Source organism: Daucus carota, chromosome 1, assembly GCF_001625215.2.
Source record: "Daucus carota subsp. sativus chromosome 1, DH1 v3.0, whole genome shotgun sequence".
NCBI classification, from domain to species: domain Eukaryota; kingdom Viridiplantae; phylum Streptophyta; class Magnoliopsida; order Apiales; family Apiaceae; genus Daucus; species Daucus carota.
The window spans coordinates 46,666,234-46,691,411 of NC_030381.2; the positions used below are offsets into that span (position 1 = coordinate 46,666,234).

The 25,178-nt window shown below is 34.4% G+C and overlaps 2 protein-coding genes and 1 non-coding gene across 8 annotated transcripts; 1 reads left to right on the forward strand and 2 right to left on the reverse strand.

Annotated features, from left to right (window-relative positions):
• Positions 1-249: 249 nt before the first annotated feature.
• Positions 250-14,361, reverse strand: LOC108223476 (3beta-hydroxysteroid-dehydrogenase/decarboxylase). 2 transcript variants are annotated; one of them, XM_064085748.1, is made up of 12 exons: positions 13,952-14,361; positions 11,567-11,656; positions 11,299-11,432; positions 10,780-10,950; positions 9,633-9,758; positions 8,445-8,524; positions 7,958-8,156; positions 7,403-7,508; positions 5,813-5,987; positions 5,357-5,513; positions 990-1,056; positions 250-749 (listed from the first exon to the last, which is right to left on the reverse strand). In XM_064085748.1, the coding sequence occupies exons 1-12, from the start codon at positions 14,226-14,228 to the stop codon at positions 598-600; spliced, it is 1,734 nt and encodes a 577-aa protein (XP_063941818.1). In that variant the 5' UTR covers positions 14,229-14,361; the 3' UTR covers positions 250-597. The 2 variants fall into 2 exon arrangements, with proteins under 2 accessions (XP_063941818.1, XP_063941819.1); XM_064085749.1 differs by lacking the exon at positions 990-1,056 and having other exon boundaries at positions 722-749.
• Positions 14,362-14,825: 464 nt separating this feature from the next.
• On the forward strand, positions 14,826-14,897 carry TRNAN-GUU (transfer RNA asparagine (anticodon GUU)). Its single transcript has one exon. It is a non-coding gene; the product is annotated as a tRNA-Asn (tRNA).
• Positions 14,898-15,857: 960 nt separating this feature from the next.
• On the reverse strand, positions 15,858-23,411 carry LOC108202969 (uncharacterized). 5 transcript variants are annotated; one of them, XM_017371644.2, is made up of 22 exons: positions 23,166-23,411; positions 22,833-23,028; positions 21,868-21,947; positions 21,238-21,324; positions 21,084-21,134; positions 20,888-21,005; positions 20,742-20,798; positions 20,583-20,647; positions 20,421-20,504; positions 20,266-20,316; positions 20,108-20,170; positions 19,968-20,014; positions 19,694-19,763; positions 19,222-19,284; positions 18,531-18,620; positions 18,414-18,452; positions 18,078-18,305; positions 17,906-17,991; positions 17,317-17,365; positions 17,087-17,167; positions 16,805-16,898; positions 15,858-16,372 (listed from the first exon to the last, which is right to left on the reverse strand). In XM_017371644.2, the coding sequence occupies exons 2-22, from the start codon at positions 22,948-22,950 to the stop codon at positions 16,194-16,196; spliced, it is 1,800 nt and encodes a 599-aa protein (XP_017227133.1). In that variant the 5' UTR covers positions 22,951-23,028; positions 23,166-23,411; the 3' UTR covers positions 15,858-16,193. The 5 variants fall into 5 exon arrangements, with proteins under 5 accessions (XP_017227133.1, XP_063941820.1, XP_017227111.1 ...); XM_064085750.1 differs by having other exon boundaries at positions 22,833-23,031; positions 23,166-23,361; XM_017371622.2 differs by having other exon boundaries at positions 15,945-16,372; positions 20,888-21,134; positions 23,166-23,310.
• Between the last annotated feature and the right edge of the window lie 1,767 nt (positions 23,412-25,178).

The window sequence follows — 25,178 nt, forward strand, 5'->3', positions numbered from 1 at the left end:
TGAAATTATAACTGTCAAAACGGTAATCGGAATTTTTATTAGTTTTCTAAGTTCTCGGGCAACTCTGGTCATCTTATGTAAATTCTATAGAGCCAGTGTTGTCTATACATCTCAGTGAAACAACCAATTGTCAGAAAAGTTAGATTCTCATCACCAGAAGATTAGTAATTCTTACTTACTAAACTAAGAGAAACATCTGTAACGTTGTTTCAAATCCAAGTAGGAAGAATTCTTGTACTGAGAACTATATAATGTTTAGTAACAAAACCAATTAGAAAGTTCTTAGAATTTGGTTACAAACGCACAAATTAAATCATTAAGACAAAAATTAATGGCACAGAGCTTGTAAGTCTGGAAAACAAAATTACATCATGCTAGACAATACAGCTACAAAATCATTGTCCTAAACACTGTTGATTGATTGCCTGTTCGTGTTGATAAAGCATGAATCAGTGCTCTGTTTTCGAACTGAATTTAATGATTCAACCTGGACCTCTGTTACAATCAGTCAAGCCACTAGCTCTAATCGATATAGTCGAAAGGAAAACTCGCAAGGGAGAATTTCATCTTATCAAATTGGTAGCGAATTGTCAGAGATCACTCACTTTTGGTGTTTGTTTTGGTACCTATGTTTCTCTCTGCATCAGACTTTAATCTGGATCCGATGGAGATTATGCTTAGGACAAGACCATCAATTTCTTCCTCTTTTTTCTCATACACGTAAAAAGCAACAAACATCAAGGGAAAAACTGCATAAAAAAGGGGAATCAAACGAAACAAAGGTAAACATGAGATGACAATATATGAAAATCTTTATAAACATTATAAGGTCATAGTATCACTCAAAAAACTCTATATATGCCAGTTGTCTAAAAATTTCGAATGAATCTGAATATGATTAAGATCAGTATATCACAACCTTGAGCACGTATAAATTCTATAAATTGCAACTTATTAGTAAAGGACTAAAGGGTTGTAAAGAAAGAGACCTAGGGTAAACAAACTCTCCAGTGAAAAGGCTCCAAGCAAGTCCAGAAGTAATAAAGAGAGAACCACCTATTTCAACAGCAATACACTTGAAAAAATTAGACTAGAAGATCTATAAAAGTAAAAAGACCATGGGAGAACCCATGGCACCTTTCCAGTTATCATTTAAAACAATTCTATTAAAAGGGTAGGATGTTCAAAAAAAAAAAAAAACCATTTTAAGAACCAATGGCAATTAAGGGTTCCTTGTCAAAGATAAAAAACAAAAAGAAAAGTGATCATTAATAGAACATAAAAAAAAACTATACATATGTTGGACAATAAGCAGATAAGTGCTAGTCTGCATTGTTCATGCTACACCTGCCAATCACCTAATTTGCATCCTTAAACACCTCCAATGGTATTTGTTTACAATTTGACTTCATGTCATTCACAGCTGAAAATCGTAAACTCATAGTTTCCGCTGCTAATAATTTGGTAAAAAAAAATCAGATCCGAACCTCCCCACAACTTCCAACTCCATCAACTCTCTCACTAGCACATGCAAACCTCATGCGACTAGGGGTACCCAAGGTCTTTAATGATGCCATCTAAGAAACATAAAATGTGTAAACATATTTACTTTATATATTTGCTTAATAGGAGCTTTTGTTGTGCCTCTTACCCTTACAATCTGATTTAGGAATACGAGTCCTACAGAGTTTCAGACGTAGCCTGTTGTGTATTTTGGACAAAAAGTCACACTCATAAATTGAAGTACTTGCACAACTTGATGTGCAAGGTTCAATATTTATTAGAAATTTTACGGATCCGCAGAGAATATTGTAGGAGAGTGGGTTTGTACCTGATCCAAATTTAATGGGCAAAATGTAAAATTCTTCCCGATTGATGTATCGACCTAAGAAAATGCATTCTTACCGATCGAAGTACAATGGTTAATGAGATTACTTGATCCGGTGGACCCTATATTCCCGATGGACTTGCATATATTACCAAGGAGTTCATGTATGTTATTCCCGAATGAAATTATATCCCTGATGGATTATAATAACTTATTATATAAGGATTATAATGTGTATTCGAGCCAAGTAAAGTTATTGAAGCCAACACACTTGAGGGCGTATGTAACACCCCAGTCCCACATCGAGGAGTGTGTAGACTTTAGTTGAGTTTATAAGCATAAATACTACTATCAATTGCACCAACAAATCATGATCTTTTGGGGGCCTGTGGTGGGCTTGTGGATTACCCAAGTTGTTGCAGTTGGGCCAGTTTATTTGGGCTTATTTTCGGATTCGGAGTTCGGGACTTGACCCGATTTTCGAAAAAGACTCGGAATTTGACACGGGTTGTTTCATATGGTATCAGAGCCAGGTTCTCGAAAGCTTGATTCGTCAAGTTGCCAGAGGTGGGGACACGAAGGCTGGTGGTATTATCCCGCAATGGACAGAGATCCGGAGGCGGGGACACGAAGCCAGCCGGTATTATCCCACAATGGCTAGAGGGGTTCGATCTGGGCCTATGGGCTATCCGTTTCGGCCTGACGAGGACGTCAGGAATTTAAGTGGGGGAGTTTGTAACACCCCAGTCCCACATCGAGGAGTGTGTGGACTTTAGTTGAGTTTATAAGCATAAATACTACTATCAATTGCACCAACAAATCATGATCTTTTGGGGGCCTGTGGTGGGCTTGTGGATTACCCAAGTTGTTGCAGTTGGGCCAGTTTATTTGGGCTTATTTTCGGATTCGGAGTTCGGGACTTGACCCGATTTTCGAAAAAGACTCGGAATTTGACACGGGTTGTTTCAGCGTATGACAGTAGGAAAAGTCCTATTTTGAAATGTAATTCTACCGATGAGGAAACTCACCGACCTAACGTAACTTGCTCCCGACCTAACGTAACTTGCTCCTAAAGAATTGGAGCATTGTAACCAGCAGACTTCTAATCGGAGAAGGTGACTTTTCCTAACACAAATACGTAGACTTGATTCTCTCTATATATAGAGATACATAGGCAACTTGAGGGTATCCAACACTCTGAGAATTCTAGAGAACCAGCTGTCAAGATCCATCTAGAATTACCAACAAACAACATTAATTACGTCAAGTTCTTTAAGCGGAGACCCCAATCTCTGAAGCTATCATCGGGACGAAAATCAGCTTTAACAAACTAATAGCATAAAGCCGTTCCTTTTTCTGGTTGGCTCCCTGACCTACTCATTGGCCTATTGCTACTCTCTTCTGCCAATCTCGCTCAAAAAGTACTGCAAATTGTCCACTTGAAACAACTTTTACCGATGGCAACCCTCGATGGATAAAACTTAGGGACTTGTTGGAGAATTTGTACACGATCCAATTTTTATGGCCAAATGTAAAGTTCTTCCCAAGTGATGTAATAAAATGTATTCTTACCAATTGAAGTACAATGGTGAATGAGAATCCTTAATCCAATGGACCCTATTATTCCCGATGGACTTGTATATATTACCAAGGAGTCAAGTATGTTATTCCCAAATGAAATTATATACTCAATGGATTTTAACTTCTTATCATGTATGGATTATAATGTGTTTTGAGCCCAGTAAAGTTATTGAGCCCAACGCACTTGAGGGCTTATAACAGTGGGAAAATTCCTATTTTGATATGTAATTCTACCGATGAGGAAACTCACCGACCTTGGGTAACTTGCTCCAAAAGAAGTGGAGCATTGTAGCCTACAGACTTCTAATCAGAGCAGGCGACTTTTCCTGACAGAACTACGTAGACTTGATTCTCTCTATATATACAGAAATATGTAGACAACTTGAGGGAATCCAACACTCTAAGAATTTTAAAGAGCCAGCTGTCAAGCTCAGTCTGAATTCTCAACAAACAACATTCATTTCGTCAAGTTCTTTAAGTGGAGACCTGAATCATTTAAGCTGTCATGGGGACGAAAATCAGCTTCAACAAATATCATATAGCCTAGATGACTAGATTTTGCATTTTATTCCTTGTGTGTTCAGAACTGAGACAATAATTTTCCTTCCCATATATATCTATCATAAAATATAATAAGCAAACATAGAGATAATTTGTAGTTTGGCAATCCCTTTAATTAAAACAGTTAAAATTTTCAACTCAGATTGATGAGAACCGTTAGATACAATACTTAAAAAAATTCATAAAAAGGTCTAAGTTTCCATTCCCATCAACAACATTTGAAATTACTTTTTATAATATCAGTTTAAAAGACATAAATATATGTAAAATTCTAACAATCATATTATATTTTACTTGGAAATTATCGAAAAATATAAGAGATGTAAAAATTATTGAAAAATAAAGCATTAAAAGTAACTTGTGTTCCACACGGCCTGTAAGCTAGTATATATATAAATTACATCGCCAGCCAAGCAAATTTACAGGGTCTTGCTCAAATGAGAACTAAATGTCTGAGAACCAGTGATTAGTACGACTAATGTGGGTAATTTTCCGTTATTCCCGGCCAATTTATGTCAATTTCAGGTGATTTGTTGGTGGTGCGGGAGGTGATGGCGGGGCTGGTGGCGGTTTGGTTCTTTAGGATGGTTTTTGTGTAGTGGTGATATTTTTTTTTGGTTGCCAGAATTGATCATCGGAGGTATTGGTCAGGGTGGGATGGGGTGGTGCCATTATAATTGCAATGATAAACAATCAAAATCGCCGACACATGACACATAAATCACTGTGTCTTATATAGTTCTCATTTTAAGGGAATCTCATTGAGCACCACCATATATATATATATAGTTTAAGAATATGAAGAGATCTTCAAACATTCACATAGATTAAGATACACATCTAAATTGAATATTACGTACAATAGGATACCCGATAAATAGGGTTTGAATTAAACTTGAACTCTATTTGGCTAACTTAAAGATAAATATGTTTCTCAACTCGAAAAGGAATTTGAGTTTACTATACTCCTTAATATATTGTCTCATAAACAAATTGTCAATTTCATGTGCTCATAAACTTTTTTGAACCCCTCATCAAAATTTCGTAGCATATAAATATTACTCCCTCCGTCCCCCTGAGTTGTATGTGCAGGGGGAACGGCACGCACTTTAATGCTTCTCTAAAGTATAGTTTTATAACTTATTTTTAGAATATTTATTCAGAAAAAGAAAATCTTAAAAATAAGTTATAAAACCATATTTTATAGAAACATTAAAGTGCGTGCTAAATAGTGAATGTATGGAATTAAATGGGATAGAGGGAGTGCACAACAATACCGTTAATTAGAATTCAAACAAAAACAGAGTCATATATTAGCAAAATCCAATCATGTAAAATGTAAATATACACAATATGAGGAGCGGAAATGCAAGTTAACACAAATACCTTAAGGTACGACATCCAGTCATTCCCAGAGCAAAGTGATTTTAAACTATTTACTGCATAATTCCACAATGAAGCTATCAATAAGGCAACTTTATGTGACATCTCTTTTGACAAATGAAATTTTGATTCTGGAACTTTCTCGATTGTATATCCCAATCTGCACAACAAGAACCATATTTTAACATTGTGATTAGACATCCCCAAGTAAGCAGTCATCTTTATATGTTTTATGTGATTGCCACAAGACAAGCAAAATGATTCAAACTCATATAGGTAGTGCCACTCAGGTATGACATGCCTGACTTCTAAATATTTATAATGAAAACAGAAATCTGTATTTCTATGGTGACCATAATTGCTGTATTAATACATAATGAAATGGTGCAAAGTGTGTGTGCGCGTGAGGAAGGGGGGAAGAAGAGGGAGAGGGGGTGGAGAGAGAGGTCAGGTACATACATTTTTCTCGGTGATATCCCGTGGAGGAACAAAAAGATGGATGCCCCCGCAAGAAGTTTGGAAACTGCAGTAATCATGGTATACCCAGATGCTACGAAGTAGGAGTAAATGGCCCACAAAACTAATATAGTTGCCAATGTTTGCCTTTTATCCCTCCAAAGAAGTATGTCAGAAACTGTGATTGCATTGACATAGATAACTGTTATTTATATGGATGCCTGATGAAATATAATTTGTTTCTTAAAACTACAGAATGAAACAACTTTATCACATGCGCACAAATGGAGTTCTGTGACCATGCAGCTAAGATGGTGACTACTTTTCCAATATAGAATCGACCACCAATATATTAATAAAAAATAAGGAGTTACAACAATAAAATTTTCTTCAAAATCAAATTTTACTAGCAGTGAAGTATAATTGTTATGAGTATGATTAGTCATATGAACAGTATATCAACCTAAGAAAACAGATAGTCATTCATGTGATTTAATTTTGCAAATGGTCCCTGCTGACTGTTGTCAAATGCGGAAGCGATCCAAAGCAACAAGGGGGTATCTATTAATTAATTGCCAGTGGAGGCAATCCGTTTCTTCATTAAAGATATACGTCTTGCACTTCAATTAAATATTTAGACGCATGAAAAATATTTAAAAACACATGTAGCAAAAGTTCTATTACAACTAACATTCTTATGCCAACCATGTGCAAGTAATCATTAAAGAAAAGCTATGAGTACCTAGAGCTAGAAGTAGGAACATCACATGCCATAACATCCATCAAAAGAAAGATGCATCATTAGCTGATTAGCAACACATAGCAAATTGAAGAGATTGTAAAAATTCTTAATGACTGTGATTAGTAATAAAAAGTAGGAGACATTAATATGTGTGTGTGTGTGTGTGTGTGTGTCTGTATGTATGTATATAAAATAAAAATTCATTATCATTATCCTCTTCTGCGGGGACATTATTATATATTCTTCAATGTTTGTGTTTATTTTCTATATTTTCAACTTCACTATTAAATCACAAGTTATAGTTAATAATTGAGTTTAAAATTTTAAATAATTGGTCAAAGTTTGACTTACGTTATATAATTTAAAAACAATTTAAATAGAAAAAAAATAACTTAGCAGTGTTTTAAATACACCTTTTTTAAAATCTTTATGTAAATTTCCCTTTTTACAAAAAAAGGGCGATTAATCGATCGAGCAAATCGACCGCTTTACTGAAACTGCATTGCCTTGTTGATGTGAAGCGATATTGTGTTGCATGACAAATTGACAATGCTTCTTGATTAATCGTTGTTTATTCTCGCTTTTGACAACAGTGTTTCCACTCAGAAGATGGTAGACCGCTTACTCCCACAAGAGAGCCCAGAGCCCGAGAGGAAATACATGATACATGTCTAAATCCTAACTATGAAATTTACCAATTTGACAATGATATGTTCACTATTAGATAACATAAACAGGTCATAGAAGACAGCAATTTGCAACCTATAGATACCAACATACCGTACAGGTAACATCAGGAACTAAATTATATGAAGAAGGAAAGTAGAGTTATAAGGAAGTATTGTATATACCCCTTCCACTGCCAAGATATATTGAAGCTTTTGATGGACCATCTTTACGACGATACAGTTCAGCCCTTAAGTGAGAGTATGAGTCAATAGTCCTAGTAAGACCCTCCTGCAATAAGTGACTATATGTTACCAAAATTCAAAAGGATTCCTCAAAGCAAGAAACAAGCAGGCATTACATGTGCTCAGCTCAAGAATGTCTTTTATAGTTCCTATGGCGTCACGGTGTTGGCAAGGAGTACCAGGACACCGCTGTAACGCCATGGCAATAAAGCTTTCCATGATGATTACATTTTCACATACATATACACATTCAAGTTCTTTATTGATATACTATATAGCTTACTCTAAACCATTATTTACTATCCATGTACGATATATATAGCTGACATTCAAAACTCTCAGGAAAACAAGACAATTACTCTTTCTTAAAATCATTAGTATTTTAAAAATATATACCAATCAAATCTTACCTATTCTCATAACTGGGGGGAAAAAGTCACTGTAAAGATTAAGTAATGTTAAGTGATCTATTTATGTTATGGGTAATGGGGAGACCTTAAGTGGCACAACTGGTGAGTAGCCAAGCAGATCATTTGCTTTTGAGCAATCAAACGTCCTGTTGCAACTGAGCAATCTGACTCTTGAGGGCGTTAGCTGAGGAACCTTCATTCCATAGGGTGCTAACACAGTATATATTGCCTCCACCAGATGTGCAATTGGCATCATGATAGACACGGGAACTTTAATTTTTGGCCTGCAGACTACAAAAAATCAGGACAAATAAAAATATATATCGCCTCCACTAAATGTGTAATTGGCATTGATATGAACTTTAATTCTTAACCTGAAGACTACAGAATATCAGAATAAAGACAAAGAAATGGGAACACATAGAGTGCCTTTTAAATTGCAACAATGAAAAAAATTGAATTTGTGACAACCGACTCTACTAGTCATATAATATAAATCACTTTAAGTATACAATTGCCCCAGAGGGAAAAATTCCTGGATCCGCCACTTGCTGAAAGGAGGATCATGGTACCTTTCATAGCCAAGTCCATCAAGAATTAGCGACATAAACTCCCAAAACTTGATAGGCTCCATATTGGTAATAAAGTATGCCTGCAAAACAAAATCTATCTAGTCATTCAAAATGCAAAGCATCTAATGTGGATTTCCATTTGACCCTTTATAGGCATGTCAATTCTCTATTTGTAGCTCAACAAGTTTCTAGAAATTACTATTAACAGAAGATGATGCCCACTTCTGCATGAACTGTAGTACGGATATAGAAAAGAGAAGTAGGACAAGACCAAAGACAAGAAAGTTCTACTTCATCAGAAAGGAAAAAATTAGCATAGAATTATGCAGGATAAAGATTATCGGGCATTTAAATTTTGAACAGCTTAATACAAAGACTCCAGTGTTACACTCATTAAAATTCTTTTAAATAAAAATGCTGTAAAACAAATTTGGGGTTCATCCTGCATAAAAATCCTCAAAATACATTTACAGCATATCTTCTTACATAACAGGGTACCCTCATCCTCAGATCTAAACAATTATCTGAGGGGGATATTAGGCAGAGGCACATAAAAAAAAGAAAGATATATTGAGCATGTGTCTGTATATTCTGCGTTCACATCAAGCAAGTAATAGAGACGCACTTTATTCCATATTCCCATATTTAAGTTCCAGATTACTACACATAAAGTACTAACAATTTAAAGTACTAACTCTTTCAAGCAGAAGGGAACAGCAGTTCACACACTTCGTCTTAGAATAAAAGGATTTGGACAGGAATGGAATAATGCTTTTTGAATTTAACAACAATGTAACATATTCAGCATCACAAGTGAGACAAAGGGCAAGTTTGCCATTACTGTCCCCAACTGGTTGCGAGGGAAAGTACTACCCGAGATTTTTTTTTTTTAAATGTTGAATAAGTGTTAAGTAAAAAGTAAGTTGTCCTAAGTGACATACTTTACCAGTAAATAATTGTAAAAAGCAGCTCAAATCGATCCAACCAGTGAGCTACGTCAGGTGGAAACAACAATAAACATTATAAAGCATGCGTACAGGGGTCAAGACAGTAGAAGTAACTAAAATGAAAAATGTACCATATCTAGGAAACAAATTACTGACTAATGTCACCCCCGTTACATACATGAATGCATTTACCAACTAAATGATAATTAATAAGCAGTAGAATATGCAAAAGTAATATTACCTGGCCAGCAGCTTTAAGTGCAACTGGTCCATCAGACGCCAAAGCTCGTTCAGCACATATGTGTGCATGTGCCACATTTTCGACATAAGTGAAATCATACATATTGTTGCCATCGCCAATAATGAACTGTCATTGCCATGTACAACAAGGGAAGGCCGCATTAACATGACATAGACCCAGACAAACATTAACAGATTCTAACTGAAAACATACTGAAGTAATAATGTAATATGCATATATTAAACCATTGCCTAAAACACCAGATAAATATAAATATGCATATAGTATGTCACTATATATTAACCAGCAAGTATCAGGTTGCAAAAAGCAACCTTCCTCTAGTGCTTAGAAGAACAGAGCCAACTTAAATATGATGTGAATCTATTGAAGTATTTTAATATATAACAGGAACTTTTACGTAATAAAGATAATATTTCATGAAAATGATCAACTGTCATATAGTCACAATAATCGCGTTATTTATTTAGTCTGTCCATTTGTATAAAGACACAAATCACTTCTAAACTCTAGTGGGACTGTACAACCAAATAGTTGCAAGTTGTACACTTGTGGAATGGCTGTAGAATCCCCCCCCCCCCCTCCGCGCGTGCGTGTGTGTGTACACATTCTTCATATTTAGATCGGTAAGTGAAACCTCACCAAGAACACCTTCCGCGATGCTTATAAGATTTGGATGTCCTGCTACTTAACAGTACTGGTTATAGTTGTAAAAATTATTTACTATCTAGACTATTAACTTTGTACCTCTAGGAGGACTGTACTACCAAGTAGTAGCGTGTTGTACACTAGTGGGGAACGGCTGTAGAATCTCTTGAGTCATCTGATCAGAGCTCAATGACTTCCATGTTTAGAAGTTATTACTTTTTGGGACATGAAGATGAAATTTAACAGCAATAAAAAATGAAAAATTATCTTCCTGCCTGACAAAATCAACTAGTGCCTGGGGCTGGGTCATGGCGATAAATCTGAAAGACTTGAACATAAAAATTGGCAGAAAATGTACTTAAGAACTATAACATCATTTATTCTTAGATCTACACGTCAAGAATGTAACTACGAAATCTCAACAAACACAACATATATCAGGATTCAGGAATGAAATAAGAAACGAAAGCAAAAAAGAAACCTTAGACTTTCCAGCCCTTGCAGCATTAACTAAAGATGGAACAAGTAACTTGTCACCAGGACCAAAAATGCTGCTGGGACGGACACAGCATGTCAGGAGCCCATTAACACCATTGGCTTTGATAACTAGTGCCTCTCCATCAGCTTTAGTTGCAGAATATGAATCATTGTGCTGGACAGCATAATTCACATTAAAATGTTCTTAAAACCATCATACGCATATATTTACTTTTAATCAGCATAATAGCAGTAGAATACTTTTATTTGGATACCATATCTATGTTGCTTATATCTGTCGCAATTATTATGCAATAGTTATATTAGAACTAGTTACCAAAGAACATATAAAAAGAGAGTATAACTATGCCAATAATTTTGCAGAATCGTGTAAGAAAAGACAACAAAAATTATGGAATATTAGATTAGCAACTGGTAACAATTAGTAACAACATAAGAGATGTATATAATCTTGATATCCTCTAGTAAAGCTTAGCAAAAGACGCATTGATGCGGTCAGTACCTTGGTTGGATAGGGTAGTGATTCATCGCCATTAAAAATTCCATTTACTCCATCAAAGACGACACTGGGAGAGCTTGTGTAAATGAGTCTCTTCACTTTTAACTCAACACAAGCTTCAATGACGTTCACAGTGCCTACAAGTAATAAGATTTAATTAGTAACGAAATCTAAACTTGATGAAAGAAAGTCAAAAGAGAAAGCATACTATAAAAAAACCATGAAAGGATCAGTACTTAATTGCACTATTGAGAACACAGTGATGCTTAACCTTGTACATTAACTGACTGATGGAGTTTGTGGTTATTGATGGAAGAATCCGGAGCAGCCATATGAAACACAACCTCAACACCTTCACAAGCTGTAAATAGATTCAATTCATGTAAGAACAGAGTACATGGGAAAATAATGTACACAACCACATATTTTTATATTAAAATATTAAAGATCATATAATAGACATGTAAAAATATGCCTTTGAACATATGTATATGTTTTTGCCATTTAAAGGGGTACCAGAAGTTGGCAAATGCTCTTGGCCTTGGCACCCAAGAGAGTCATGACACATAAATGTCGGAACTTTTCTTGGCAATATAAATGTTGACACTCTTCAGGAAACTCTTAGTTCACTCCATATATAATTTAAAAACAGGCCCGTAGTAACATAATGTATTTTTATCTCCTGCATTGCTCTTTATACTCACTTCTTGTATAACTATAAACAATATAAACAGAGCTTTTAAACGAGATTTTACTTTTATGCAAATTGACTTTTAAATAGTGTAGATTGATCTAATGAAGTGTAGTGAACATGTTGCAATATATTGTGCTAGAGTGCATGTTATATATGAATAATCTCATTCTCATACCACAAACATGGTCTTTGGACCAAATATATGAACTTCAATGTTGATAATTAAAGTGATTTGTAAAGGCACAATATCATGCATTTTGTGTAAAATTAATGTATGAAGCCACAAGAGGGTTACGTTTAAAAATTATGTAAACAGGATCGAGTCAGGTAGCAGCAATGGGCTTTACACACTAAGACATGACTCAGTTAAAAAATTGCTCATAAGCATTTTATCACACATATAACAAGCATAGGAGAAAACTTTGGTCGTCACTCAAGTACAAAGAAAAGAAGGTTCCTGTCACTACAAACACTAACTACTACTCTCTCTGTCCCTCTCATTTCTTTACACTTTTCTTGCATTACTCGACACGCATTTTAAGGCGCATATAAAACATAGTTCCATAATTATTTTTTTAAAAAAAAAAATTTTGTATAAAAGTTTAGATAGTAAATTTTTAGTTCAAAATAATTTATCAAACTATATTTATGAAAGCATTAGAATGTGTGCCGAGCCCCCGTCCCTCAATGTAAACAATTGAGGGGGACGGAGGGAGTATATATTAATGAGAATATGTTTCTGAGATTACCTTGGGTAAGTTTTCTCAGGTAATAGTGAAACAAAAATGATGCTGTATTGCTAGGTGAACTCTAGCTTATATAACCCAACGTAAAATCATATCAAAAATTAATATATCACTAATAAACTGAAGTATAATATATTTAACATTCAGACTGATATTTGTGAGTTATTTTTGAAAAAAAAAAAATTGTATACATTATGTCAGTTCCACAAAGTAGGATGCTAATTAATATGTTCTAATGTTAATTATTTTCATTTCATTACTAAAAATTCAAGTTAAAAATTGTTTTTATAATCTCTGCTACTGACAAATGAGAATAAAAATACTTTAGTATATAAAAACAATAGGAATCTTATTTTTAGATACGAAAAGTGGTCCATCCAATCATCCAAAAATTATATGTATGACATTTTTATAATTTAACAAGAAAAGTTTCGAAAATAAAATTAATATATTATAAAAAGTAACTTAGTGATAAATCATACCTTTATTTTATTATATTATTATGTTAACATGTTTTCATATTAATAGGAATTTAGAATGGCAATGCCTCTGCCAGCATAGGCATTACTACGTAGCGTCTGGACGTAGTACTGTGCAGCAGTATACAACTATCAATCTCTGTTTACCTGTATAAGTGATTCTATATTAGATGTGAAGTCAAAAAATATGCAACAAAACTCACCAATAAAAGAACTAGTTGCACACAAGAACTTCATTGCGAGCTTAATTAGTTTGTAGGTCACTAAATTGACCAATAAATATAAACTATCTATTATCCAAATATATTTAAACAGAAGTGGAGCCCCTCATATCTAAACAGGACCTTGAACAATTTAACAGATTGAAAGTATCAGCCAGCGCATATTGTTAATTCGTTATCATCAGTCACATGATAGGAAGTCACAAACTTAAAGAGGAATCTTACAATCCGAAATCCGATATTGTACATATACCTAATTCCTACGATCGAAATTATATACATATATAGGCTACATTGGCCAAATACAAAGACATTAAACTGTACCAGCACGACTTACATCAGCAACTACTGCTTTTATCTTGGTAACATTATAATTCACGTCTACAATGCAAAGCGAAAAAGTGCTGATTGCTCAGTATTACTGTAACTTTTATATTTATTCACGTATCGAAGATAAATCAGAGCGAGATTCAAGTTAAAAACTGAATAGAATAAAAGTGAGGGGATAAAATAGACCTTTGAAGACTTGCGATTTATCGCGAAGATCAGCGGAGACATAAGAAGCACGGCCTGATTGAAGAGCTTGACCTAGGGCACCGGTTTGCTCAGAAGGATCGAGAAGAATAGAAGGAGCTAAATCGGCGATACGAACAGAGAACATGTCGAAACGGATCAGCATTTCTACCAGATGCCGCGCCGCGAAGCCTCTTCCTCCTGTCACTACGCACCATCTCGTCTCTTGTTTTTGCGGTTCAGCCACCTCGGGATTGTGTTGTTGCTGCTGCTCCGCCATCTCTGATTAGTGTGTGTATTGTGATGTGTGTGTGTGTGTGTGTTATGTGTGGGAGTGCATATTCTGCTTGAGATTTGTAAAAGATTTGTAAAAGAGGTGAGTGAGGTTGTTCTTTTGTTTTTTTACTTGTCAGCAATGATCTCTTCGGCTTAAAGATGCCTTTACGGGGCCTTTATTTTTATTTTTGATTTTTCTGATAAACATAAAATTTGATATTTTTTCCATATTTTGATCGGTCGACACCCTTTTAATAATGATGGTTCCTTGCATTCACACCATCCATACTAATGAAAACATATCAAATTTATGAATTTCGTATTAGACACACACTAGACAAACCATTTTATTTTACTCTGCCATTTGTTTGTTGTGATAATATTTTCAATTTTTTTTAGGACGCGGAGATCGATTGATCAATATGAATCTCGGGAGTGGATGGTTGATCGCCGCCTCCTTGTTCTGAAGGCTCTCCGGCCGGGGAGGGGCTTGCTATCGTAACCCTTTCTCCCGGCGTATGTGAAAAAGAGTGACGAACTCCTTTTTGTTCGATCATAGGTTGGTCCAAAGAACGAGAGCCGACTTCCTTAAGTCCGATGTTCCTCAGTAGCTCAGTGGTAGAGCGATCGGCTGTTAACCTACTGGTCGTAGGTTCAAATCCTGTTTGGGGAGAATTTAGAGTTCTTTTAACGGGTAATATATGATGATTTTTATTTAGATTATATGTATACAGTTATTTTTAATAATACGAATAGAATAAAGCAGATATTATTATTATGTAAGATGTGAGACTCGTGAATAATTTTGAAATATCCAACCTTTCGTTCTTGAAGTGCATGACATGTTACCCATCTACAATAAATTTTCTTTATAAATTCTTTGAAAAATATTTTTTAATTGTTTAGAAAGACCTCTCATACATTCTTGGATTGGATATTATATATTATTCATTCTCTGAATAGGTAATTAACTAAATAATTTGTTTATAAATATATTTTTAAAATATGTTACGTTCGAGTATCACGTGTAACAATAAAGTTCAATTTTTCAATTCTAAAATTCTTATCATATCCTACAAACTACACATAAACAACATTCAATTCAGCATCAACTATGATCAAGATCACCATCTCATAATTATCCTCTCTTCAAAAAAATGTAGATAACAAATATAAATAAATTGGGTAACAAAATGATATTTTTATTCCACAAAGAGCAACTTTCATAAAAATATGAACATCCATTGCATGTTAGAAATATTTATCCATTATGTCTAAGAAATTACTTGTCCACCCATGATTATTGGAAATTCGTTCCCACATACAACACCAAACAAGCCCTGAGTAAGCTTATTTTTCCAAAAAAAAAAAAACCAAGTAAATCAGCTAAGAATGCTCTCCCTGCTCAACAAAAAGAAAATCTCGCTGAGATCTCTTCCTCTGGGTTGGGCTGCTGCTAACCATATATAGTTACATACCTACCATGTTTATTTAAAACAAAGGGTTCTGCACTATTAACAGAATCATGGAACCATTACCATGTAATCAAAATTAGGGCTATGGTAGAAAGTACTTGAATATCAGTTCCTCGCCTTGCTAATTCATTTATTTAATGTACAATGCTAGCACGACAAACTAAAACCGGAAAGATGCATTAAAAAGCTCTTAAGGTACAAGCTAATAGGACCACCCCCAGATCAAAGGACCACTTTTAGTCATCTAGACTGGAACCCATTTTCCCTTGCGATATGCTGTCAACTACAACATGCTGTTCCGTTTTAAAAGATCGGAAACTAGCTGCTATCTATGCATGAGTCCATCCCAGAAGCTCATAAAATCTACACACTAGCATGGCTATCTATACACACGATTGAAAAAGTCCGCAGCAAAATTGATAAACCACACCCATTATACTGAAAGGGAGGGAAAACAAGGTCCTAAAACAAACTGCGTCAAAAAGCCCCTCGTCTTAAGCATGCAAGCCATTCCCATTGCTGTAGATGACTCCATCTAATGATCCATTTCCGTTTGCAAGCTTTACTGAATAGCCATTTTGGTGTGGTGCCATTGCTGAGGTACCATTGCTCATCTTCGCCACACCCTTGTTCAGGAGAGAATCCAATTGTCCACATGATGCTGCTATTAGCCCTGTATTAAGCAAAGATAATTAGTCAAGTCATTCAAATCATGAATACCAGGCCTATCACAAATTACTATTGGTTCTTGTATAAACTGAACTCAATATTGACACTCGGCAGAGAAATCAGATTGCTGTTTAAGCACAGAGAATAATCAGTTCATCACATTATTTTATAGAGGTATAGTAGACTCAACGACACCGATAAGGAAAAAAACTTCAATTACATATTAAACTGAGGGTAATCTCCCGGAGTAAATTAGGTTAAGGAAAGGATCAGATGAACAAAAAGCATGTAGAGTTGCAGACACAAATGTGTACATAAACATGTGAGCCTTTATGTATGCTTGGTGCAAATTAAAGCTGCCTCCACAAAATGTAAAATCTTAATCTAGCAATTCGACAGAAGATTCATGGCATGGATAAACAACAAAGACAAGTACCTAAGAAAAGAGCAGAAGGTTTCCCTGGCCTTGACTTGAACTCTGGATGAAATTGAACACCCACATAGTATTGATGACTAGGTAACTCAACAATCTGAAAGCCAACACAAGAAAACTATTGTCAGACCACTAAATATAAAAAACTCCCATTGCAGAATCTCCGCCTAGCAGATATACAAACACAAAGGACCTTTTTTACGATACAAGGGAGTGGTTTACATATTCAGCGTCAATAATCACCTACAATAATAAACTTATTATCCCACAAGCCAAAACACCTACCTCCATGCGCTGGCCAGTTTCGTCTTTTCCGGCAAACGAGAGACCTGCTTTTTCAAGTTGCGGTACCATATCAGGGTTTACCTACATAGAGTAAAGACCAAGTCTTGAGTCAATGTTTATTACCATTAACCTGTACTATTACTGAACATGGAATGCGATGAGCCACTAAAGGATTGTATATATAAAATAATTATAATAAAATTAAAAATAAAACATCCAGCGGGGCAAACCTCATATCTATGCCGATGTCGCTCATCTATGAAGCTTCTATTTCCATATCTAAAGCACGAAATATCACATGTTAGCACAATTGGAATTTGCCAGAAATAAAATGAAACACAGCAAAAGTACACTTTAGGGAGAAAATATAAATATGAGGACATATAATGTGTGTGTGTGTGTGTGTATTTAACTGTTGGGCAATATTAGCCGAGTTAATTACTTGAATATAATTTTTGGCAACACCCAAAGTTTCATATAGTCTATTATGACTGCAAATAGACATGTATACTTCTCCTGCTCATAGTGATATTTATAAGAGTAAACTAATCTGAAAGGATGAACAGTTCAGTGATTTCGAACAGAACACAAAGAAAACAATTTCAAAAAATTTGGAAATGTAAAAGTATATGTCTAATCTATCCACCTATCAGTTGAGTACCACAGGATCCATCCAACCTTTACGAGTCAAACATGTAATGTGTTTAATTTACTATGCACATCCGCTATAAATTTCAAGTTCCATATTTGATTTTGCATAACTGTGTTAAATTGTTAATAGCAGGCACTTGAGTGTGGGAACTTGCAAAAGTGGCTTACAATTTTGCAGATTTGCAGTCTTTAATCTGAAAATATGTCCTCCTTGATCCAAGGCGCATAGTACCTCCCATATGAGTCTTCGAACCCTGTAAACAAGAGTTACAGGAGCAGAGTTAGAGTTGCATAAAACTATAAAAAAAACTCAAGAACACTAGACTGTGTGAAGAAGAACCTCCGGCATAAATATGACACAAGGGTTTTGAGTGTTGGGTTCAAACTCAGTGCTGTTTGCATCTTCGAGTCCAAGAACAGAACGAGCGAACTCGATAACAGCAATTTGCATTCCTAGGCAAATTCCAAGAAAAGGAATCTTATTTTCTCGGGCATACTTTGCAGCAAGGATTTTTCCTTCGACGCCTCTGTCACCAAACCCTCCTGGTACTAGAACTCCATCAGCACCCTATTGTAAAATACAGGCTTGTGAGAATGTTTACAAGAACAATGAAGACATTGTTGTTTGAATAATGCAATATGAACAGATTCTAAAATATAATACACTAAGCCCAACCTTTAAAAAGTTCCAAGCAGCTTTGTAAGCGTCGGGATTCTGTTAAAGGAGAATATATCCGTCATGTTCTGATACAAGCTAGATATAATATAATGAGAAGGGCAGCCTGAAAATAACCTCTTGTCCTGTTGTTTCTTCAAGATCACTGGCAGGGACCCAATCAACGATCAATTTCCTGTGGCAAGCAACAGACGCATGCAACAAAGCCTGAAACACAGGAATACTTAGATAAGTTACCAAGTTAGCGTAGACTTTTAACTCGTATGAGTTGTCTTGTCACTGCACACTATAGAATAGTAACAGATGTCAATTGTTAGTATTTATAAAAAAGATCTTTGGAATGCTATACTAAGTGAGGCCCAAAGTGTACTACTTATTAATCACAAACATGCACAGATAGTATTACATTGTAAATCATGAATAATGTTAAAGGACAATGTAAAATCAAATTTATTATATATAATGTATATAAACATGAGAAGAGAAAAGAAACACATTGAAATACGTCTACAGGTCACTGAATCAGTACATCTTAAAAGGAGCCAGAAGTGAAAAAAAACTAGCAGTTGTAGCATGTAAAGTGAGTGCTAAAAATATATTTTCACCAAAAACATGTCCACAATGTGAAAATATAGAGACACTAAATCTTCACAAAACATTCTAAAATCAATTTCGAGAAACACAACATCCAACATCCTTGTTTAAGTGATCGGAGATATTCTCCAATATGTTACGTGCATAAATCGTTAAAAAGGTAAAAAATTAAGTATGAATTCAAGTAAAGAACTGTTGAAAACCACGTTTTTACCTTCAGCACAGATAGATAAGAATCTGAAAGGCCTGTGTACTTGCCAACCATGGCTATTCTAACCTGAAAAATAAATATACACAATAAATAATATATAAAAAAGAAAGAAATAGTAGTAAAATTGATAATTCTCCATCTAAATTACTTGAGCAATTTCATTCATATTAAATGAATACCCCAAATTATACTGACAATATTAAGGGCTCAGTTGACAATGCTTCAACAGCTCATGACCTTACAAAGTAAAAAAGACAAGCCCTTTTGTTTAAAGTATTGAATTAAGTAAAATTTTATGTATGTATCTGGACATGTGATCTATAAATCGAAATATAATGAAATTCATGTGCATAATTATTTTACAGTCAGCTCTAGTCATAGGTAACATAAAGGATAATAATTAAATCTCACAATTTACAAACAGCTTACTGATATAATGAATGTGGTTTCAAATTTTAAATTGTGGAGAGCATACCGGATGATGTAACATGTCACAAAGTTGGGCTCTCGATGTCCACTCCCCCAACACAGGTTTCCGAGCAACACTATATAGTGGACTTTGTGTCAGACTTAGTTGAAAAAGAACTTCATTGATAGAATTGTGAAAAAATAAACCCAAGGATAGTCTAAAATGGCAGGAGCAAGTAATTGCCTTCACCAAATGGATCAAACCTTGGAGGGCTAATGACTTGAAAACAAATGAATGAATTATATAGCCATATGTGACACAGGAAAAGAAGTGGGTGTACCCTGTAAGGTTCAGTACTTTTAAGATTGCTTCATGAGCCTTCTGCTCCTATTTAAGAAGAGAAAAGAGATTCAGCATTCTTTAACTACAATATGATGGCAGAATACAATTTCTCTAGAATCATCTAATAGAAGTAATTACTTTTAACAGCAAGGGAACACGCCATATGTTGGAAACATCATAAAGTGTAATAATGTTTTGTGCCTGAAAAAATGAGAAAGGAGCTGTTTAATTGACATGCAAATTAACATCCATAACGTTTATATGAATGTACTGTATACAGTATAGAGTTCACTTACAGGAACATGGCAAAATCTGGAGAGTTTCTCTATCACATTTTCTTCAAGTTCCTGCAAATTACGTGAAAGTATATAAATGTTAACGAGGATATAACCAAGAATGTAAGTTATACATGGACACAAGTTCATAGAATATTAAGAAGGATGAAAGAGACCGTTGTGCTCCTGCAAGCTAGAATATGGGGTGTCAATCCTAAGCTTCTAAGTCCCCTCACACTATGTTGTGTCGGCTTAGTTTTCTGCATACGCAAACAACAATGAAGCTAAAGCAATAACAGTATGACATTCCCAACAAGCAATAAGGTCAATATGGTTACCTGTTCACCAACAACATTTAAAACAGGCACAAGGCTGACATGTATCAAGCAAAAGTTTCCGGTGCCTGGAGTGGGTGTCAAGTAGTTGCATGGTTAGAAAAACATTCCTTGTTTCAGAAATGAATTGAACATAGAATTAGTCACATATGCGTAAATTACCAACACGGTAAGAAAACTGTCCGAGTGCCTCTATAAATGGCATTGATTCAATATCCCCTGCATACATAAACGTAATGTTTATGACGATTATTCTGGGGAGAACTAATTCTAAAACCTCTAAAAAAAATGTTCTAGAGTTGACAAACCAATTGTGCCGCCAAGCTCGATGACACAAACATCAGCTGAACCTTCTTCTCCATCAACTGGTATGGCTGCTACACGTTCAATCCAGTCCTGAATGGCATCTGTGATATGAGGGACTACCTGATTGAAGAACCATTGTATTAGAATAGATTCAGATATATTAAGATGCAGCGGAGGGATGTTCAAAACAGTGCAAACCTGTACGGTTTTCCCCAGGTAATCGCCCCTTCGCTCCTTGTCGATTACAGACTATTAAAATGACCAAAGCTTCATCAGCCACTTACGTAAACAGATGGAACCTAATATATTAGACATGCTAAAGCACAACTAACTCTCAAATATAATCACAAACCTGATAAATCTTTCCGGTAGTTATATTATTATCACGAGTCAACTTAACATCTAGAAACCGCTCATAGTTTCCAAGGTCTAGGTCCACCTTCAAAAGCATACAAATAGCACTTTATTGGCATAATATAACTAGAAATTTGCAAATGTCCACTTTTGCTAAGTAGACATATTAAAAAAGAGTTTAGATGCAAAACAAAGAACACAGAAGTTTAAATATTCATATGACTGGTTAACTTCATGTATCTACGCTCACTTCTTAGTTCTTACACTAACTGGATAAGAACTATCCAACTATAAGATCTTCATCGCATTTAATGAATATTTCAGGCTTTACATGATAATGACATATAACGCCCAAGTTGTCAAGAATTTTTAGGATAAGATATAAACAGCTGATATATTGTTTTTTTAATACTAAAGCAAAATCAAATCTTGTCCTTCTATTTGTTGACCAGACTGTCTTATTTAAATAAGAATACAGAATGGCTTCGCTGTATAATAAAGGAAGCGTCTTATATATGTATCTGTCCAGCCCAACATTCTGCAACTCATCCCAGTAAACGTGTGGCAAATTGAATACTTTCAAGAAACAAAAACTGAATGATCAAGTGAACAAAAAAAAATTCTTTACCTCTCCCCCGTCATCCAAAACAAAAACTTCTCCATGCTCGAAAGGGGACATTGTTCCGGCATCGGTATTCAAATATGGATCTGAATGTAGAGGACAATATTATATAAGAATACGGATACATTTAAGAAAAAGGGAAGAACTTTAAAAGTCAAACAGAGGGAAGGAGAAAGAGAGACACAAAGCTCTATAATATGTTCTGCCGGGCACATATGTGAATTTGTACTCTAGAAAACGCTAAAAATCATAAATCACATCAGAAATCACCAAGTCTTAAAAGGGGCAAGGAATAAAAGAAATGAAAAGATAAAAGGAGAAGAAACAAAAAAAATGGTTGGTGACAAGCAGAAAACATAAACAACATCCACAAGGTAAAAAAGAATAATACAAATTAGGAGCTGCGGCCGTAAGCAACAAAAACACTAAAAAAGACAAGAGTAAAAAATAATAAAGATAAGGTAATTATCCATTATCTACAAGAATTCACCTTGAGAAACCCATCTACCAAAGTTATCCACAACAAAATTTAAATTCAAATACATCTGCTGGTTCAATCAACCTATTCATCAAAATTCAAGAATTATATACAAATGGAGCTGGTTTACCTAAGTGTTCCTTTAATATCACTCAAATAGAAACTGTTGGGTAGTTACATCACACAGCATTCACCAAATGTCTTTACACCATCAGCAGAAACATGAACAGTTGAAAGTTAAGAAACTTTCAACCACTTACAGAAAAGAAGGTAACACCATCAGCAGAAACTTTCATTTTTTCCATCTTTTATACATTTAACCACTTAAGAAAGCTAACAGTTGTCTCTTTAGACTACTCTTATTATTCGAAAACTGATTGGAACAAACACCAGATTAATTCAGTACCAAGTATGCATAAACACAAATACCTATACATATATATAGTAGAATGCAATAGAGGATGAAACTAGAGAGAGGGCATGAAAAAGAGACCAATTTTAATAGAAGTCACACGAAGACCACAAGCCTTGAGAATTAGGCCAATACTGCTAGCAGTAACTCCTTTTCCCAAACCACTCACAACTCCACCAGTCACCAAAACGTATTTCATTCTTGTTTCTTTTCAGCTTCAAATACACCTCAAAACAAGAAAGCCCTTTCCACTAATAAAGATTATAAACCCAGGTCCCTGCTGATAAAAGAACAAAAACCCATATCACAAAAAGCTTCAAAAGCTGTAAAGATTGAATTTTTTCAAAACCCAACAAAGAATATCAATAAAAACATCCAAATTAAAGCACCAACACAAAAAGATTGGATTTTTACCTTGCAAGAACTCAACTTTATGTGGATATATCTCTAATGTATCTTTAAAACTAACAAGGTGTATAATTATTATAGATGGTGTGAAGAAATGCAATGCAAATGGTGGATACTGGGAAGAAAAATAGAAACGGAGGCTATGAAATTGATATGAGATTGAAGAGAGAAGAAGAGTGGCGGCTTTATATTAAAACTCTCACCCCTATAAACCCCAACCTCAAACGCTTATATACGCACACATGAGAAAAGCTTTGAGTTTGCCCTCCCTCCTTTTTTTTATTTTTTATTTTTCTCTCAGCTCTGTGATGACATGATTAATAGAAATTACTTACCTAAACTCCTATGAGGTCGGCAAAAACATATTTTACCTCTTCAAGTAATATATATACTAGCTTATAACCCGTGCAATGCACGGGCGATTAACATATTTGTTATTTTATTATATATAGGGAATTGATAAATAAACTCCACAGTTTACTATTTAAGCTCCAAATCCAAAATTTATACCATATTTACCTATGCCTTCTCCACATATTTCATCCATATTAGTGGTGATAATGACATTTGGATAAATAAAAAAATTGAATTGGAGCTTAAATAGTAAACTTTAGAGCTTATTTAACAATTCCCTATATATATTTTAAAGTTACCTAATTTTATTGTAAAAATAAAATTATGATAGAATAACATGGTTTAATAAATTTTTTACTTAACAGTTGGATAAATTCTTCATAGTTAAGTCTGTCAAATGGCTAATTGAAAATTAGGTCGAACATATATATTTTAATGAGAATGTTAAAATATTTTCTTTTACATGTTATAATTTAAAGTGGCCTATAAACTCAGATATAAACTAACCAATCAACCTTTGATATTTCGTTATTAATAATTAATAATATGGTATAAAACATACGCATGAAACCAAATACCTCCCCATCATACTAACCTAAATTTAATGTTTTGGTTTAATTGATAATAAAAAATATACTATAATATGTTATAAATTCAAGAGCTCCGTGGGTCGAATACCAAACGATTCACCAAACTCAACTAACTGACCAACCAAGTGAACTTTTATTTTTGGCTTTAATAGTGTAATAATATATAGTATATGACAGATTTGTAATATTTCTTTTAATATGAGATCATTAGAGTATTTAAAAATAATGTTATTAATGTATTTTGGTTGAATAATATCACATGTTATTTATTAATAATTATATTTAATGATATTATATTTTTATATATATGGCGCCCGTGTTAATTGTAAAAACTCGGTTTTTTTAGTTAGAAAATCTAAAAAAGATAAAACGTTTTGATTATAAAGACAATTACTATGTTGCTCGATATTATTTTAGAAGATTGAGTTTTTTTATCTAAAAAATATATAAAAGATAATTTATTTTAGTTAAAAAGAATAATTGGTTATATATATAGATAGGCCCGTACTTCGGCCCAAGTACCGACCGCCCGACCAATATAATAATACTCCCTCTATTTTTATTATTTGACTTTTATACTTTTGGCACACATCTTTACGTATAAATATGTCGCCCATGTCCGTATTAATTGTAAAAGATTAATTTTTTAGTTGGAAAATTTATAAAAAGATAATATATTTTAGTTAAAAAAGTAATTACCATGTTTCTCAATGTTATTTTAGAAGATTGAGTTTTTTAGTCAAAAATATAAAAAAGTAATATATTTCAATTAAAAGGATTATCTGGTTATATAGATAGGCCCGTAATATGGCCCAAATTAAAAAGAATAATTGGTTATATAGATAGACCCAGAATAATTGGTTATATAGATAGGCCCGTATTTTGACCCAAGTACTGACCTACCAAATTTTTAATGTTTCAGTTTTAAAAGGATTATTATTAATTGGTTATATAGATATGCCCGTACTTAAGCCCAGAATAATTGGTTATATAGATAGGCCCGTATTTTGGCCCAAGTACCGACCGACCGACCAAACTTTTAATGTTTCGGCTTTAATAGTATAGTATAGATTTG